This window comes from Ruditapes philippinarum, unplaced genomic scaffold (genome assembly GCF_026571515.1).
Source record: "Ruditapes philippinarum isolate M1 unplaced genomic scaffold, ASM2657151v2 ctg1302_1_1_1_1, whole genome shotgun sequence".
In the NCBI taxonomy this organism is placed as follows: Eukaryota; Metazoa; Mollusca; class Bivalvia; order Venerida; family Veneridae; genus Ruditapes; species Ruditapes philippinarum.
The window spans coordinates 98,165-119,104 of NW_026860081.1; the positions used below are offsets into that span (position 1 = coordinate 98,165).

Sequence of the window (20,940 nt, forward strand, 5' to 3'; positions counted from 1 at the left end):
CATGAAAAGTTAACCAGTTCAAAGTTTGATAGGCTCTGTTCATGAATAGTTAACCAGTTCAAAGTTTGATAGGCTCTGTTCATGAATAGTTATCCAGATAATGGTTTGATTGGCAAGTTGTCATGCACAGCTTTATAGTCTGACTGACTGTTCATGAATTGTTGACCTTTTTAATCTGTAAACAATACATAGCAAAGCAAATCGATGGTTTTTGTGCCACAAGTAAAGGCTAAAAAGTTACATGACTTAAAACTTTACTAAAGTATAAAAAGGAGTAACAAGAAAAATAGATAGCTGGAAATGTTATTGCAGCTCAAGATGCTTTTTAGTTGTGACATTTAAACATTTGATATTGATTATTTTAGCGCCAGCCTCTAAGGAAACGTTATGAGAGTTATGATTCAGATGATAATGCCAGTGAAACTTCCAGTGTGTGTTCAGAAAGGTCTTTTAGTTCATATGGAAAAACCTCAGAGGTGAGTATCTTAAACATGGATGGTGTATAAGAATATTGTTGTAAGGCGGGAAATGAAATACTGATGCTTTGTGTAACCTCTAGCAGTGTTTTTAGTTTAAAAGCTTCTCATTCACATTACAAAATTAAAATAAATTTATACAAATTCCCCTTTATTAATTAATATAATGTTTTTCCTGTCTGTTTGTCTGTGAATCACCTTAATCCTATAAAAAAAACAAAAACAAAAAACAACAACCACAAAAAAATAAAGCCTTGTTAAAAAACTATAGTATTTGCAGTACTGAATCATGTGAATACTGATGATGAATCCGTTTTTAATGGACTTTGAATAGAGACAGTACTACTCTATTAAGACCATTTATTTCTTCAGAACCGCAAGTGGTTTCATTAGTGGGCTTCTACTGTAGTTTAAAAGCAACTTGATTAATTACTTATTTTGTTGAGTATTGAGACATTTGAGCTTAAGCTTTTTTGGTGCGCTTGAATTTTGAAAAGTATCGAAATCTTGACCGAAAGTTTAAATGAAGTGATGTTTTTTGCTCTCAGTTTAATAACTTTATTCTTCTGATATCCACGTTTTTATTATTTTTAATTCCAATTGCTTTTGGGTTTAAAGTTTCAGACATTTATTGTAGTATTTAGTCAGGGAAGGTTAGATAATCTTAATATGTGAATTGTCAGATAGTTCAGTTATAATTTCACATTCAGCACTACTTTTTTCAGGGAATAAGCATCTGACATGCTCTAAAACCATTTTGAGCCGCGTCACGACAAAACCAACATAATGGGTTTGCGACCAGCATGGATCCAGATCAGCCTGCGCATCTGCGCAGTCTGATCAGGATCAATGCTGTTTGCTTACAAACCCTATTACAAGTAGAGAAATTGATAGCGCACAGCATGGATCATGATCAGACTGCGTGGATGTTGGTTTTGTCATGACACGGCTCATTTTGTAAACATTTTAAAGCTCCTGTTTCTTCTTTCTAAAAAGGAACAATTTTTTTGCATCTGATGATCAAAGTCAAAATACATGATATCAGAATACCTTATTGACCATTTTTGTTTTATTTTAAACTCTGAGACTGTAAATGAAAAAAATGTCCAACATGTTTTCCTAATTAACAGAACATTTAAAGATTGTTTCCTCCTGCTGAGCAGTAATGAATTCACTAATAGAACAAGGGGGATAGGAAAGTTATGAAACAAACACATAACAGATATTGTAACAATTCGGTCACCGGAACCTTGTTTAAACTCTTAATATTGCTGTAATAATAATTTTTGGAATATAAAAAGAGTAATCATGTACAGGCCTAGATCCAGTATTTTTTTTTTACCAGAGGGGCGCCACAAAGTTTTGACAAGGTGAAGTGCATATTTTCCAAAGGGTGTTTGGCATTTTATCCAAATTCCAGAAGGGGTCATAAGTTATATTTTTTTTTTGCTGGATTTTACTAGTTTTGTTTGATTTTTACTAAAAATACATAAGTTGATTAAATCATTTTCAAATCTTAGAGGGTTGTCACATACAAGCCAAAAGGGGGGGGGGGGGGGGGGGGTCATGACCCCCATAAACCTTCCTCTAGATCCATTCATGACATATTTACTGGGCTGCAATACTCTCAATTAGCAAAATGATGGTTGTTGCCACAAGGACTTTCTTCCTACAGGCATAGAGCAGTTATACATCCGACTTTTCTTAAAGACGAATTTTCTCATTATAAAATTTATTTAATCATTGACAAATATCCCTTTCACAGACTTTCTTTGCCTTAAAACATAATGATCCTTGCAGTATTTAAGGTCAGTAAGTAAGCCAGAGCAATTTCTTTCTTTAATTGTTGATAATTACAGTATTTTTAATATGGTTAGGAAAACTAATGCAAAAGCGGTATATTTAATGGCTGTTCCAAGCTTTTTTATTCATATTTTTGTAGTTAATGATTTTCTTCAACATAATGAGCATGCTGTTGATGAAATGATAACTTATTTTTTTGCTGTAACTGTTTTTAATGTAAATGCATCGTACATCTGTTAATGCTTCAAAATAAAAAGGCTTCCAATTCGACAACCGAAAAGGAAAGATGGCCCCGTCGTTCGTCGACTCCATCTAAGGTAGTGGGTGTTGTATTTTTTTTTGGTCCATGCACTAATGCACTCACCAAGAAAAACTTATGCTGAAACAAGATTATTTAGTGTTTTGCATGTTATCTGAGTAGTTTGCTTATACATTGGTACCATTCTTTCTCTAAATTTGAATTAACTATTAACTTGTCCATGAGGTGTAAGAGACAATCTTGAATGCTTCCAAAGGTGTTTTATTGTAAAGAATAGTACCATTGTATAAGAACCATTGTATTCATGCATTGATGGCTCCATTACATAATGTCACTGTTTACAGGGCTATTCTGGAATCACTTTGTCTGTCCACTCAATAAATCATATACCCCTTTAAAGATTTTCTTTATACTTTGCTTAAATGTCCAACTTAACAATACTCAGATACTTTGTCATTCAAATGATGTTTCAAGGTCAAGGTCACACTTGAGAGCAAGTTTTCAGACAATTTTGTACCAACTCGAAGTTAAACAGTTAAAGGTTAAATGTGAAACATCAGAAATTTTATATTTGCTGTATAAATCCTATACCCATTCATAAACTTCCTTGAAACTTCCTCAACACAGCAATATGCAGAATCCATGCTACATTAACTTTGCCACAACAAGGCAATGTGCATTACCCATGCCATAGTGGTTTCACCTGAAGGTCAAGGTCATAGTTGAACGTTAATTGACAGAATCCCAAATATTACACAATTTAGTGTTTGGTTACAGCTGTCAGATTTAGTTGCCTTCAAAAATATATGTATAAATGGACAACCATTTAGTCATGTGCCAGCATGAGTGGTATTCTTGCTCTGAGGACAAAGCTCTTGTTCTAGTTGCCTGTAGAATGCATTTTGTTTCTTTCTGATGTTGTTCATTATATTATGAACTTGTATGGAGGTTGATAAGAAAGTTATCAACAGAAGTGTCTTCAGAAAGCAAAAGTACTAGGGCAAATATGAAGAAAAAAAGGAAGTATTTAAGACACTTGTTAAAATTAATAGGAGTATCAGATTATTTTTTTATAATTGAAAAAATAATCCCTTGAACAAATTGATGCTCGAATTTTGACATTGCTGTCATGACATTTTAGACCCAGTTATATAAGGAGAAAAGTGAACTTTAACATAAAATTTTATTTTTACAAATGTATAAAATTCTCCAGAATTTGAATTATTCCTACAAAGTAGTTATGGAATTTTTAAATATAAAAACTCCCGTTTGAGGGGATATGAGCCGTGTCATGACAAAACCAACATAATGGGTTTGCGACCAGCATGGATCCAGACCAGCCTGCGCATCCGGGCAGTCTGATCAGGATCTATGCTGTTCGCTTACATACTCTATAAAAATTAGAGAAACTGATAGCGAACAGCATGGATCCTGATCAGACTGCGCGGATGCGCAGGCTGGTCTAGATCCATGCTGGTCGCAAACCCATTATGTTGGTTTTGTCATGATGCCGCTCATATGATGAATGTATTTGACTGTAATGTAATGAATAACATGTAGCTCTGAATTTGTATTTAATTTTGCTTAAATCCCAGTCGTATTTATGTTCCTTGTAAATGCATTTGTTATTTTTTGTTAAATTTTATTTTAAAAATCACACAGCTTCTTCATGATACTTAATTGCTATGTCACGTTGTTGTGTTTTTTATATATTTTTTTATGTTCAATTTTGTTTTGATTCTTCACAGATGAGAAGGAAGGTAGGGTGTTAGTTATGTCCCTTTAATAGATGTAATATTTTATTGTCTGGGTATATAGTTAAGAATGACATACTGTTCTCAGTTGAGAACTGGCGTAAAACAGAAACTTTTAAAAGGAAAAAGGGGCTAACAAATGCAGATGCAAGATGGTTATAAAATAAAGCAAATGCTGCATGCATGTTGTTTTTTTTGTAGCTATTATTATGCCCCCATTTCGAAGAAAAGGGGGTATATTGCTTTGCACTTGTCGGTCCGTCGGTCCGTCGGTCCGTAGACCAAATGGTTTCCGAGTGATAACTAAAGAACCCTTAGGCCTAGGAACTTCAAACTTGGTATGGTGATTGGTCATGACCAGTAGATGACCCCTATTGATTTTGGGGTCAAGGGGTCAAAGGTCAAGGTCACATTGACCTTGAAAGCAAAAACGGTTTCCGATCAATAACTAAAGAACCTTAAGGCCTAGGAACTTCAAACTTGGTATGGTGATTGGTCATGACCAGTAGATGACCCCTATTGATTTGGGGTCAAGGGGACAAAGGTCAAGGTCACATTGACCTTGAAAGCAAAAACGGTTTCCGATCAATAACTAAAGAACCTTAAGGCCTAGGAACTTCAAACTTGGTATGGTGATTGGTCATGATCAGTAGATGACCCCTATTGATTTTGGGGTCAAGGGGTCAAAGGTCAAGGTCACATTGACCTTGTAAGCAAAAACGGTTTCCAATCAATAACTAAAGAACCTTACGTCCTAGGAACTTCAAACTTGGTATGGTGATTGGTCATGATCAGTAGATGAACCCTAATGATTTTGGGGTCAAGGGGTCAAAGGTCAAGGTCACATTGACCTTGTAGGTAAAAACGGTTTCCAATCAATAACTAAAGAACCTTAAGGCCTAGGAACTTCAAACTTGGTATGGTGATTGGTTATGACCAATCAGATGACCCCTATTGATTTTGGGGTTAAGGGGTCAAGGTCAAGGTCACATTGACCTTGTAGGTAAAAACGGTTTCCGATCAATAATGAAAGAACCCTTAGGCCTAGGGACTTCAAACTTGAGATGGTGATTGGTTATGATCAGTAGATGACCCCTATTGATTTTGGGGTCAAGGGTCAAAGGTCAAGGTCACATTGACCTTGAAGGTAAAAATGCTTTCCGATCAATAACTAAAGAACCCTTAGGCCTAGGAACTTCAAACTTGGTATGGAGATTGGTCATGACCAGCAGATGACCCCTATTGATTTTGGGGTTAAGGGGTTAAAGGGCAAGGTCACATTGACCTTGAAGGTAAAAATGCTTTCCGATCAATAACTTAAGAACCCTTATGCCTAGGAACTTCAAACTTGGTATGGTGATTGGTCATGACCAGCAGATGACCTATTGATTTTGGGGTCAAGGGGTCAAAGGTCAAGGTCACATTGACCTTGTAGGTAAAAACGATTTCCGATCAATTAACTAAAAACGCTTAGGCCTAGGAACTTCAACCTTTGTGTGATGATTGGTCATGACCAGCAGATGACCCCTATTAAGTTTTAGGTGAAGGGGTCAAAGGTCAAGGTCACATTGACCTTTTAAGTAAAAACGGTTTCTGATCAATAACTCAAGAACACTTAGGCCTAGGAACTTCAAACTTGGTATGGTGATTTGTCATGACCAGCAGATTACTCCTATTGATTTTGGGATTAAGGGGTCAAAGGTCAAGGTCACAATGACCTTGTAAGTAAAACGGTTTCTGATCAATAACTAAAGAACGCTTCGGCCTAGGAACTTCAAACTTGGCATGGTGATTGGTCATGACCAGCAGATGACCCCTATTGATTTTGGGGTCAAAGGTCAAGGTCACATTGACCTTGTATGTTAAAACGGTTTCCGATCAATAATAAGAGAACCCTTAGGCCTAGGAACTTCAACCTAGGCATGGCGATTGGTCATGACCAGCAGATGACCCCTATTGATTTTGGGGTCAAGGGGTCAAAGGTCAAGGTCACATTGACCTTGTAGGTAAAAACGGTTTCTGATCAATTTACTAAAAACGCCTAGGCCTAGGAACTTCAAAACTTTGTATGATGATTGGTCGTGACCAGCAGATGACCCCTATTGAGTTTTGGGTCAAGAGGTCAAAGGTCAAGGTCATGACCAGTAGATACTTTATAACCCTTATTAATTGTTTGATCACTGGGTCAGAAGTCATGCATAATAACCTTATCACATGACTAATTGGCTGCTGATAGGGGGCATACATGTTTTACAAACATATCTTGTTTATTTCTTATTTCAGCTGTGCTTGCTAGAATATTTGTAGATGATAATATGATTCTAACATCGGTATAACAAGAAAAACAAATTGATTATTCTGTGAAAAGATTTTATCATAGTTGTCATGTTCATAATTTAACCCTTACGTTGCTTGAACCAGAAAAAATTAAACTTGCTTGAACATAAAGTAATTTAACTTGCTTAAAACCCAAAGAAATTAAACTTGCTTGAACCAGAAGTAATTAAACTTGCTTGAAAACCAAAGAAATTAAACTTGCTTGAAACCCAAAGAAATTAAACTTGCTTGAACCAGAAGTAATTAAACTTGCTTGAACAAGAAGAAATTTAACTTGCTTGAAACCCGAAGAAATTAAACTTGCTTGAAAACCAAAGAAATTAAACTTGCTTGAACCAAAAGTAATTAAACTTGCTTGAAAACCAAAGAAATTAAACTTGCTTGAAACCCAAAGAAATTAAACTTGCTTGAACCAGAAGAAATTAAAATTGCTTGAACAAGAAGAAATTTAACTTGCTTGAAACCCAAAGAAATTAAACTTGCTTGAAAACCAAAGAAATTAAACTTGCTTGAAACCTGAAGAAATTAAACTTGCTTGAACCAGAAGTAATTAAACTTGCTTGAACAAGAAGAAATTTAACTTGCTTGAAACCCAAAGAAATTAAACTTGCTTGAAAACCAAAGAAATTAAACTTGCTTGAAACCCAAAGAAATTAAACTTGCTTGAACCAGAAGTAATTAAACTTTCTTGAACAAGAAGAAATTTAACTTGCTTGAAACCTGAAGAAATTAAACTTGCTTGAAAACCAAAGAAATTAAACTTGCTTGAATGAAAAGTAATTAAACTTGCTTGAATGAAAAGAAATTAAACTTGCTTGAAAGAAAAGTAATTAAACTTGCTTGAACCAAAAGTAATTAAACTTGCTTGAATGTAAAGTAATTAAACTTGATTGAACCAAAAGAAATTAAAAGTTGCTTGAACGAAAAGTAATTAAACTTGCTTGAACAAATTATAATTAAACTTGCTGGAATGAAAATTTATTAAACTTACTTGAAGGAAAAGTAATTAAACTTGCTTGAACAAATTATAATTAAACTTGCTGGAATGAAAATTTATTAAACTTACTTGAAGGAAAAGTAATTAAACTTGAAGGAATGAAAAACGATTAGTCATACAATCTGACTAGACTCTATACTATTGTAGGTCACTTTTAATTTTTTGTATTTTAATAAATTAAAATCCTTAACTTTCAACTGGACATTACCAAGTTCAAAGCAGGACAAATCTAAATTACTAAAATTCAACAGAGCAAGGGTTGAATTATACAACTGACATGGGGTGTTATTTTTGTGTGTTAAAGTTATGAAGTAGCAATTGTATAATATAAAGAATATGAATTTACAACATTTTTGCAAATAAGAAAATTTTTGGTATCCAAGGTGAATTTAATTTACCTCACAGATTGAAATTAGATGTTTTTAATTCATTGTATATCAGTTGTCAAAACATGTGATTTATATAAGAACATATTGGTTATGTAAAGTCCCTACAGCACAGTTATATAATTATGTTAGCTATTCCAGCACTTGATATTGTATAATCTTTGTCAATCTTTCCCTTTTCTGATATACATGTATGATTATGATAAAGGCTATGAAATAAAATTATTTACATTGACTAATTGATGAATGATAGTAAATCAGTAGATACTATCCGGAACTAGGTAAATGTGGGTTTTTCTCAACAAACAAACTTCTACAGTTATGGCATCATGGTGTGCAACCGTTTACAATAGACAAATCAATCCGATGCACTAATTATCAATATATTTACCAAGGTGTAACTGTAAAGTTTGTTTGTACACAAGAATTAGATGGGAGAACCCAACATTAGCCGGGTTCCAGAGTATCTAAATTTATTGATTTCTGGTTTTTTTCTAATAATCTTTCACCATGCTGAATATCTAAAATGGACTTGTCCACCTTTCAGTCTAGACAAAACTATTTATCAGTGGGGGGGATGGGGGATTTCAAATTTGTACTGACTGAATTGTGAACACTGTGTACTTTGGACCGAACCGTGTGGACCATATTCTGGCTGATCTTGGTCAGCACTAGTCACATGGGTAGGATTAGTTGCCGCCATCAGGCTTAATGTTAGAGATATCATTTCATAGCCTTAATTTGAAACAATTTTATCCTATATTTTCTATTTGAATAGTAATGTATATAGATCGTAACTGTTTAAAGCTTAAATATGTTTGTTTTATTTAATCAATGTTGATAAATATTAAATAAATCTTAGGGGAAGCAAGGTTATTAAGGAAAATTAGACACACAATAACAAGATATATGTTAAATTGTTGTTATCAAAATACACAATAACAAGATATATGTTAAATTGTTGTTATCAGAATACACAATAACAAGATATATGTTAAATTGTTGTTATCAGAATACACAATAACAAGATATATGTTAAATTGTTGTTATCAGAATACACAATAACAAGATATATGTTAAATTGTTGTTATCAGAATACACAATAACAAGATTTATGTTAAATTGTTGTTATCAGAATACACAATAACAAGATATATGTTAAATTGTTGTTATCAGAATACACAATAACAAGATATATGTTAAATTGTTGTTATCAGAATGGAAATAACATCTTGTAAAAGGGTACTAAGTGTTCAAGTGAAATGAAAATAAGCTACAGCTTGAAGCAACCTTGCAAGAATAATCTGTGTTGAATAATATGCTCCCATTTGGGGGGGAAGGAGGTGCATATAGATTTTCTTGTGTCTGTCTATCTATGGTGCTGACAAAACAGAGAAATGTGGTGGCATCCATTTTCTCAGGACACATTTTGAGTTGGAAATGAAATAAGTGCTTGATAAAAGCTGGCAATGTTATTTAATGCTACTCTAATAGAATAAACATAAAATAATTGCTTAATTAAAGCTAGCAATGTTATTTAATGCTATTTGTATTGAATAAACATAAAAAAAATTGGGCTTAATTAAAAGTTTGGGCAATGTTATTTTGCTATTTTTAATTTTAAATAAACATAAAAAAATTTGGCTTTAATTAAAGCAAACAATGTTTTTTTAAAAATTGGCTTTTTGTTTAGTTTTTCCCATGAAAAAACAGCTAAATTTAAAAAACTGCAGGGGTTGTTGAAAATTTACAGGGGCCTTTGGGTATGCTGGTTACAAGATTTTTGGGTTGGCAGGTTTTTTCTTTTGTTGTTTTTTTAATTTTTCCCCTTTTATTTTTTTAAGTCAAAACCTGGGGTTTAAAAAGGCCCCCCCTCTATAAACAAAAAACTATAAAAAAGGTCCTATGAAAGTTTTTTGGAATTTTTTCCCCCCTTTTTTATGTAATTTTTTTTTTTTTTGAATTTTACCAAATAAAACTGTGGGTGTGGGGGTTTTGGCCCGGGGGGGACTGGGAGGGAGGATGAATTTGGCGGGTTTTAAATGGGTTGGATTTTTTTTTTGAAGAAGCTTTTTTGTTAGTAAACGGGTAACTAGTGGGTTCTAACTCTGGGCATCTGCTTGTTTTTGAAATGGAAGAAATGTCCAAAAGAAGATCATAAAGGCCCTTCCCTCTTTTTTTCTTTTAAAAGCTGTAAAAATCACCAATGATTTAAAATAAATTTTTTGACAAGATTTTTTAACCCGGGCCAAAATAAATATAATTTTTCCTTTTTGGGGCACGGGTTTTGGGTTATAATTTTCTGGCCCAAAATTTTAGCAACATTGATGGGAAAATTAAAATTCAAGGTAATTTTGTGTAAAAAATTTGTTTTGTTTCTTCGGAGTCGAGGGCTTTTGACCTACATTTTAAGTTTTCAAGGGTCATTGATATTTGAAAAAAATTTAAATTTTGATAAATTTTTTAAAAAACCTTTAAAATTGAAAAATGCGACTTTTTTTTTCTTTGTTCTTGTTTGTTTTATTTGTTCTGTTTCTAATTTGAAATAGCCAGTTTGTTTGAGCAGTTTTCTTTGCTTGAAAATAATTTCATGGGTTATTTTAAACTTTATATTTTATTAGTTAATTAAAAGCAGAATATGACACCTGCTATCCAATAGCACCAAGAAAAGGTTAATGTTAATGATAAATAAAAATCAACATTGTTTTGGGGTGGGGGGGAATATGGGGAGGTATATCTATGTTTCATTGTCAGTGTACATGTGTATTCAACTTTTAACGTGTGTGCTGTGAAGATGAAAATAGGCATTGTGGTGTAAGGGTTAGGGGACAGTTTGTAAGTTATATCATTTTATCAGACAATTGCTTACACAAAATCATTCAAATTCTTATCAATTTTCATAAATTTACTGCAATATTAAAGTTATATCTCTCAGTGGTAGGTTATTTGGGAAGATCCAATATGTCAGCCTGCATATACATGTACAGTATGCCTGACCTCATTCTATCACTGCCAAAAATCAGGATTTTAATGTAGGAAACATAATGTCCATTGCACAAAATTAGCAAGGTAGACGGGTCAACATCACCAAATTTTCAAACTTAGGAAATTATGAAATGGCATTTCAAGTGGATTTTTATTTACATGCTACCAAGATCTAGTCTTTGGGAAATTTACAGAATTATTTGCTTGCAGTCAAATGGTTAAATTAATCAGTAATCAATAACAGAATTGTAAACTACAGATTTTTTCTTTTACATGTACCATAAAATAATTATTCAGATTTTTTTCTCCCAATGAATGTGATGGATCATTACTGCATTGAGTTTTGTCTTTTTAAAGATCATTGTTTTATTCTGTATTATGTAGGTTAATCCTGCTTTATTTTGCATGTGTAATCAAAGATTAATATTAAGTTGTGAATTTTATGATTAAAAAAAAAAAGATACGTAAGATTTTGATTTAGTTGTGCATGTACAAGTTCTTTTAAAAAATAGCTGGATTTCAAGCATTATGTATACCAACAATTAAAGAGCTAGTCAGTTCATCTTCCCTGTCAGATATTTATTTTTGTCATGTCTAGTCTTCTCACAGTGGATAAACAGAAGCACTGGATCATATCTTATACAATACAGTGTGCACTATGTTTTGTGAATACAAGCACCTGCTTCTTTCAGTCATTGTACCTTTCTTTTGATCCTTTATATTTTAGCTTGTACCTTTCTTGGGTTAAACAGGAGGTAGACTTGCTTATTCACTTTGATTTTTTTTGGGGGGGGGGGAAGCAACAGTGTTACTTTCATTGAGATATAATTATATGAGGTGTAAACTTGTACATGAACTAATTAAATCATAATCTCTTACTGTTAATTGAAGGTGGTTTCAACCTTTGGTAAATAATTTTCTGTCTCTAGTTGATAATAATAGATGATAATCTGTTTGTTTTTATCTTTCAGGATATGGGAGAAATCCTTGCATTATTGCAAAGCAGTTCATACCAAGACCGAAAAGAAGGTGTTGTTAGTTTACAGAAATTATTACGACAAAATCGATTTTTGACGTAAGTCTAAATGGATTATATCAGGAACTCAGCAACTGTGGGTTTTTCCAAGCTTATCCAATCGTTTAATCAAACTTATACCATTAAAGCTTTTTGGTGCACTGCTGATCGCAAGAGTAGTCAACCTGTTGCGCTAATACTTTAGAAGTTGTATCTGTTTGTAACTCAGGATAAGTTGGGAAAACTAATATTCTTAATTCCAGGGTAAACCATGTGATAAAATGTATAAAAAAGTGTAAAAGTAGGAAAATTTGTTTCCTGCATTATAATATTGGGTTGTTGTGGATTTTACTTAACAGGACAGATTTGTTTTAATGTTTGATATTTTATCTCTCTTTTGGTATCTTTGCCCCTCAAGGTACTAAAGTGTATAAAATATTATATATATACATCTGTAAATAATAATATTTATGTTGAATTTTGTTAGAGAATTATTTCTTGACCTTTATTATTATAAAAATACATACCATACTCTTTTATTCACAGGCGAATAGAATTAAAGAAAGCCACAGAAATATTTACAAGAATGTTCCATGATCCACATAGCAAAGTAAGTACAAACATTTCATGTAAAAGGTTGTATCTAAAACGTCCATATTTAGAGCCAATATATGAGGCACGACGCGAGAAAACCGGCCTTAATGACATTTTTTTCGAAATTTAGTTTTTCACATATTATTGTAAGGAAGAATTTCTTTCTGAATATGACGGTGAAAACCGTTTTCAAAAAATCAAAGGGTTAGTTATGTTAGATATACCAATTTAACGAACGTCATATATTTGATCACTTTGTTTTGCAAATGACGTCGAAAAATTAAAAATTTTGACGGTTTAACGTTGTTAAATTGGAAAATTAAAACGGACAATAATATTTAAATCTTAAGTTCACTGCATCAGTATGTTTAAGCTGTAAAGAAGTTAGTAATTAAAAGTTATTTAAACTATAGACTTCACGCTTATTTCGATTTTAGCGTTGCTTAGCAACGGTTGTAACAACACGCCATAAGCGAGTCATACATGGCGCAAAAATAAATTGTTTTTTTCAAACCATTATAACACTATATACCATTTTAATGTGGACAAAAATATTCATAATCTTTAAGGGAATTTTTCATACTATATACTGCTTGAAAAACAAATATATATTGAAACGGGAAGGTACAGGTGTGTTGGTGGGTTTAAGTATGCCCCGGGTCACATAGATTGAAATGAGACAAATTTTTAGGTAAAATACCAAAAAGAAATAAATCAACAAAAGTATATAAGGTCTACGTTTAACGTTTAATACTTATGAAAAAAATACATAGTTAAATAAAAAAGTTCTCTATTTTTCTTTATAACAGTTTTCTTTATAACAGAAACAATGGCCGTATATTTTAACAACAAACAAGAACAGTTCTGGATATTTAAATCTGCACTTAGCTGTTATAAACAGTGGCACCTTAATCACTGATAATATGATTAACTGTCTTGACAGACGAACACACGCACACTTCGCGACACTGCTGACATTCCTATGCGTAATAACGCTTGGGACGGACACATGAACTGAACCCGAATCCGTGTTCTTTCAAGACTTGAATCAAATATTCCTCGCCTTCAGGTGTTATTTTGCCCATAACCACACACGGTTTGTTCGACTGGAACCGGAAATTTTCTATCAATAGAAAAATGATAAATATCAATATCCGTACGGAAAAATAACGCAAACTTATTTCCTTATATGCTTTAATAAAAAAAAAAAAACTACATTATTCGGAGCACATTCACAACTCGGTAAGTTAAAAGAACGGAAGAGCTTGGACAGTTTGTAGAGCATGACAGTAAACTTGGTCACATGACTGATTTTCATCAACTGTAAATGTGTGTCAAATATTTTTTTTTTTTGTAAAATAAGACTATCCGTACATATAAATCTAATTAAACCAGAAAAAAATGTTACAGAATTTCACTATTAAGTGTATTAGCTGGATATATGTTGCGAATATTTTGCTCCGAAACATTTTATGCTGATCACAAACAATATACATGTGGAGACATTCTATGTAACAACAATTTCTATTAATATGTGATTACAGAACCATTTCCTTATGTTTTTTTCTGTTGTTTTTTTTTTTTTTTAATGTTATTATTTGTTTGTTTGGGTTTTACGTCACATCGACACAGTATAGGTTATATCGCGACGTTCCAGCTTTACTGGTGGAGGAAGACCTCAGGTGCCCTTCCGTGCATTATTTCAGGCACGAACGGGCACCTGAGTAGAACCACCGACGTTCCGGAAGCTAGCTGGATAGCTTCCTCATATGAAAGAATCCAAAGTCCCTGTTGGGATTCGAACCCACAGCGGTTAGGGGCAAGTGGTTTGAAGTCAACGACCTTAACCAGTCGGCCACGGACGTTTAATTTTATTAAGTATTTTAACAGATAGAGCTTATTACTCTTTAAGGATCATTTATACAGTATCTACGTTGTCTTCATAATATAAAGTTAAACTAAATCGAAGAAGAAAATAAAACTTCTTGTAAACAATTAAAGAAACAATTAACCCTTAATTTTTCATGTTTTTAAGATATTTTCTGAGTCTGGAGTTCTGAGTTTCAACATTTGCATTTAAATAAGATAAACATATGTTACCTTAAACCAAAAATTGGTTTGAAAAATCCCTCTAGAACGGGTTTCCATTGTCGCCATGACAACTTGGGGTAACATATAGGCTGTTGGTTGTAGATGACATCTCTTTAACATGGGCCAGCTGTTGAAGTGTTTCTAAATTATGCCACCGGAATTTAATCTTTAGATGTGCGAACCCCGTATCAACTAAACACCGCGCATGTCCTTAAAAGAAATTTTTTTTTTTTGTAATATTTGAAAGCCTTAATTACCTGCTGCGATTTGAAGTGCTTTTTAACAATACTACAGTGTTCATGATACATATATTTTGTATTTTGTCTTAACCAACGCAACCAGCCCTAAAATATAACGAATGCTTGTTAAAATATAGTCCAATAAGTAATTAATTACACAATCTATACACAAATTAAGTCTTTTAACTTTAGAGAAAATGGTAGGACCAAGTTAAAAGACTGACATTTTAACTGTGTGCAGACTTGGAAAAATGATAGTAAAATCCCTAAAATGTTAAAGCACTGGTATTTATTTGCTTTCAAACTAAATATACTGGTGCAGCAGTACTGGTATTTGTACTAATACTATATGAGTTGACAAGTAGTGGTTGTAGTATGTTAGTAGTATATCCCTAGTACTGATATATATCTGATTGTATAAGATGGTAGTTTAGAGTATATATTAAACATCTTGTCCCTTATATCATTGTAAATATTTTGCTACAAAATAAAAAAAAATATCAAGATAAACGTAAGATGGACAAAATTTTCCTCTGAGTCACGTGTGGCAACACTACGCCTTATGCACTCATTATATAGATCACGTTCCAATAAAATTACAAAAAGAATATCCTATGTAAAACATAAATTTGAAGATTTTAAAACCACGATTTTTGTAATCACGGTCATAGGAATCATGATATCGTCCGAATAAAAATCACATGCATTCTTTTAAATTCTTTAGTGTATTGAATCTTATAAAAATACGCTTGGAAAAAATTCAAGCATGGCAGATATTTGTTTAATTTATTTATTAGTGTATTGCTACATTATTGTTCTTTTCCTATTATTACAATTTTTCCTATTATTACCTTTTTGTGCGAGAAGAACGTGGTCACACAGTGCTGTCGTTGCGCTAGTGTCACATTTTTCCACGTCTGAATAATCAAAGTCAGTATCTCTCGAAAAATCTGTTTTGTGAGTTGATAGGTGTTCTCCCAAAATAATCCGAGTAGAGGGATTTCAGATCTTATGAATGACAAAAAAATAATGAATAAAAAACGGATATAAAAATTTGGCATCAGCGAGGATACGAACTCGATTTGTTTGATTGTGAGGCCACAGCATTATCCACTGAGCTATTCTCTCAGCAATTCTTCAGTGTGCTAATTAATCAATAAAAAACAATATTGTATTAAATCTAAAAAAACTTTTTTTTCATTCCATGATGATGGACATATATTATTTTATTGCTTGCATATTCTAAATGAATTATAGAAACATATTCTAAATGAATTATGAAAAAGAGTATTAATGTAACTTGCGGCTGATTAGCAACCTAAATTTAGATTAGCCTATAAAATATGAAAGCAATTGGTAAACCCCTACAATACAGTAGACTTAGATCTAATTAAGATCAAAACAACGTAAATATATTCTATATAAAGGCACCGATGTACGTTGCCGATTAATTTATTCTTGTGTATTTCAAAGCATACTAGTCTTGGTGTACTGTGGATATACAGTACAGTACAGTACAGTACAGTACAGTACAGTAGTGAGTACAAAACTGTAAACGTCAGTGTTAAATTACCAACAGTAAATATTTATCAATTCGATGCTCTGATTAATAAACATGATATGTTTTTGTTGCTGTTTTTCATAAATTATACATTATAGACACTTACTTCTAACTATAAACTTTTCTGTGAATCCTAACGATAATACACTTAAAAACAATAACACACGATAAAAATCATTTCCGTGTTTACATGTGTATACGCAATAAGAGTGACGTCATTTAAATCGCTGTAGTGCACATTTATTGTAGTGTCATTAAGACCGGTTTTCTCGCGTCGTGCGTCATATATATATTTTTTTCTTAGCAATAAGTTTCCAGGATTTATACCATGTGATCTTTCAACATTTATGGGGGGAGTGGGAGAAGGGGTGGGGAATTGTTTTGGAGTGTGATCAGTTGAGGGTTTGTTTTGATGATCTTAACTGTAACAATGAGCCTTTCATGAACTTTTCAAGTCACTGTTTTAAAGTCTGTAACTGAAGATGAATATTTTTGTGTTAAATCATAGAAGTTAATGATAGACGTTGAACATTCAAAGAATGTTGAACTTTAACACATTATAAAGGGGGTAACTTGGGATATACAGTCTTTTTTGTGTCGCCTCTACGGAGTAGTGGCGACATATAGGGATCACTTCTCCGTCGTCTGTCTGTCCGTCTGTCTGTCTGTCTGTCCGTCTGTCTGTCCGTCCGTCCGTCACAAAACTTGTCCGGACTACTCCTCATAAACTACTGGTGCAATTTCATCCAAACTTTACAGGAATGATCAGTACCAAGTCTAGTTGTGCATATTGTCAGGATTTTCCGGTTCAATGATTTTTGTCAGAGTTATGGCCCTTTAATATTTTTTAATTTTAAAGTTTGTCCGGACTACTTCTCTTATACCACTAATGCAATTTCAATGAAACTTTACAGGATTGATCTGTAGCTCAAGTCCTTGCGCATATTGCACGGGTTTTCCGGTTGAATGATTTTTGGCCGAGTTATGGCCCTTTGATAAAAAGGTGTTTTTTTCTGTGTGTTGCCAGATACACAAAAGCTTGTCCGGACTACTCCTCATAAACTACTGGTGCAATTTCATCCAAACTTTACAGGAATGATCAGTACCAAGTCTAGTTGTGCATATTGTCAGCATTTTCCGGTTCAATGATTTTTGTTTGAGTTATGGCCCTTTAATAATTTTTATTTTTAAAGTTTGTCCAGACTACTTCTCTTATACCACTTATGCAATTTCAATGAAACTTTACAGGATTGATCTGTAGCTGAAGTCCTTGCGCATATTGCACGGGTTTTCCGGTTGAATGATTTTTGGCTGAGTTATGGCCCTTTGATAAAAAGGTGTTTTTTTCTGTGTGTTGCCAGATACGCAAAAGCTTGTCCGGACTACTCCTTATAAACTACTGGTGCAATTTTATCCAAACTTTACAGGGATGATCAGTACAAAGTTGTTAGTCTAGTTGTGCACTGTCCGTCTGTCTGTCTGTCTGTCACAAAATTTGTCCCAACATGAAATTGGCCATCATGAGGCGACACATGTGATTACTGATCGCTCTTGTATTTGTATGTTGTCTTATTATATGTGTAATGTATTCCTTTTATCTCCAGGTTTTCAGCTTATTTCTAGAGATGTTGATAGATCTGATACAGTTACACAGTAGAGATATGACAGATTGGCTGTATGTATTGTTGTCACGACTACTAAATAAACTTGGTGCCGACATTCTAGGTTCATTACAAGCCAAAGTTCAACGAACACTAGATGCCACCAGGTTTGTCTTGTCAACTTCCTCTTTTACTGTCCAGTAAATTTTTGTAAAATTTGGCATATCACACTGGAAGAATGGTTCCAAAATATTTTTTTATTTAAAGTTTCTAGTTGCAAGTCATTGTCATTTATTTTTCCTACCTGCTGAAAAGGATTTCAAAACACCTTTCTTGGCAATAAAATAACTTGATTGTTTTTTTGTTTTTTTTTTCATAAAAGCAATGTTGGTGGTATGAATTTTTCAGGTAACTCCTTGAAACTAATATTCAGCAAAAATTTGACAAAAACTTTAGATTTTCCTACTGATGCTTTGTCTTCTTTGTAATTTGAATAAATGAACAATTGACAGGTCCAAAATCTTATAAAATTGTTCAGAATCGTTTTTAAATGCAACATGATATAGGAACAGGGTGTTTATGTATTGAGTAAACTTACATGAATTCATTCCCTCCCTGCTTTTGCATTGACAGTGCCAAGGAGGGTAAAACTCTTTCATGTGAGAATGGAAGCTGTCCATTTAGTTTCCAGAAGGTTGATGTTTTGTGACAAAGATGCCAGCAGGGGCATTATATAAAATAATTTCACTTTGTTGTAATAGAAGCTTGCTTATCATAATATTGTGATATCATTTTGTGTTTCAGGGATAATTTTCCGAGTGATCTACAGTTTAATATATTAACACGGTTTATGATTGACCAGACGCAGTCTCCTAGTATGAAGGTAATTTCCTATCTTTTATTTCACTGTGTACTGTCTGTTGTATTGTTGTGAAACTATGTGACAGCAAATCTTCTTGGAACAGGCAAGCTATTCCATTACAGGGTACAAAATCCAAAGTTTAATATTTAAAATTTCATCATCATTGTTTTTTAATAGTAGCAAATCCAAAATTTTATATATTAAAGAAAAACATCATCATTTTATAACAGTAGTAAATTTTTAAGTGCTATAATTAAGGGATATGCAGCCTGGCCTGGTTGTATGTTGTTGCAGGCTAGTCAATTTTGGTTTCAACAGGATATGGGTTAAACTTAAGGCATCAATAAAAATGACATATTGAATCGATTGTTAGATAGGACATAGATGGATTGTTAGTTTGCCTGTTGTACAAGAAGATGTTACTGGGTATTGAACCAACAACCTGCGGTATTTTCCTATGGGTTGCACTGGTGTAGGATTTTCTGTATCCTACCATGTTGTTTTTACATGTCAGTATTCTTCGTATTTCATGTTATAATGCTTCACATTGCTGTCTCCTTATTCTTTTTACCGTAACAATAAGTAAGATGTTATTAAAGTTAGGTACTATTAAAGTGACATTATGCCCATCCAGATGTAGAAAATCTGTTTACAGGTAATAGTCAAAATAACTTCACATTTTCCCATAACTATTTTTAATTTCATACTCTACATGCATAATAACCAGTCTGACCCAAAGAAATTTGTATGAATATCTTTCAAAATGTTTCATTGCTATTCAATTGGTGATAAGATTGGGGCAATGTTTGTTTATAAGTCGGTTTTTAGCTCGACTATTCAGAGAATAGTCGAGCTAATGCAGTCACCCATTTGTCCGCATCGGCGTCCCTGTGGTTAAGTTTTTGCGTGTAAGCTGGTATTTCCATAAATACTGAATGGAATCAATTGAAACTTCACACACTTGTTCTCTGTGATTATCTAACATGATTGGCACAAGTCCCATAACTCTGATTTGCTTTTTTGCATAATTATGTCCCTTTTTCGTCCTAAAAATCCTTGGTTAAGTTTTGCGTGTAAGCTTGTATCTCCATAACTACTGAAGGGAATGGATTGAAACTTCCCACACTTGTTCTCTGTGATTATCTCATATGATTGGCACAAGTTCCTTCCAGAACTCTTGATTGGTTTTTTTTTTTTTCCATAATTATGCCCCTTTTTCAGCTTAGAAATTCTTGGTAAAGGTTTTGCTTGTAAGCCTTAATCTCCGTAACTACTGAAGGGTTTGTGCCTTTTTTGGGACAATTTTATGCATTCATAATAATAAAGCAGTGATTTACTCGATAAAACATCTTAATAACAAGCCTTTGTACCTTTTCGGACAATTATATGTATTCATATAGGTAAGCATTATTATACTTGTGACAACTTTTCATATAGTCGAGTGTTACTGTCCTCTGACAGTTCTTGTTGTATTTTATCCTTAACATGTGTCATTATTCAAATGTATATTGGCTAATGGTAATTAAAAGTCAATCTTTTGAAATATTGAGATAATTTAGGTCAACAACGAAAGAAATGAGCAAAATGTCACTTTAATTTTCATGGTCGACATTGTTATTTCTTCATTTTTTATTACGATGACATTAGTCAGGTATTACTAATTATCAAATGCTTTCCATAGTCCAGAAAAGTTGTGTAAGAGCAAATGTTATGTTTAGAGCATGTAAGTCAGGTCGCACTGATAATGATTATTTACAGTTTATGAAAAAATTTGTACAGAAACTAGAATAAAATAAAACTCGAAGTAAGAGAATTTAGATAAAAGATAGTCAAATGATTACAAAAAACAAAGAATATCTATATTTTTAATATGTTAATGAGTTTCTGCAATTGACTTGACCTGGTTTATATTTGGAAGTGTCTGTTGTATTTTTTTTAGGGATATCTGTTATAAAATATTATAGTTTGAGCATCTGACAA

The 20,940-nt window shown here is 33.0% G+C and overlaps 1 protein-coding gene across 1 annotated transcript in view; it reads left to right on the forward strand.

Moving 5' to 3' along the window:
- The window catches only part of LOC132758784 (CLIP-associating protein 1-like), a 140,320-nt gene that overhangs the window by 93,712 nt on the left and 25,668 nt on the right, over positions 1–20,940 (forward strand). Inside the window, exons 25-29 of the mRNA XM_060750481.1 lie at positions 366–476; positions 11,969–12,072; positions 12,559–12,622; positions 18,102–18,265; positions 18,903–18,981. Of these exons, the coding sequence (XP_060606464.1) occupies positions 366–476; positions 11,969–12,072; positions 12,559–12,622; positions 18,102–18,265; positions 18,903–18,981 (522 nt within the window). The remainder of the gene's footprint in view (positions 1–365; positions 477–11,968; positions 12,073–12,558; positions 12,623–18,101; positions 18,266–18,902; positions 18,982–20,940) is intronic.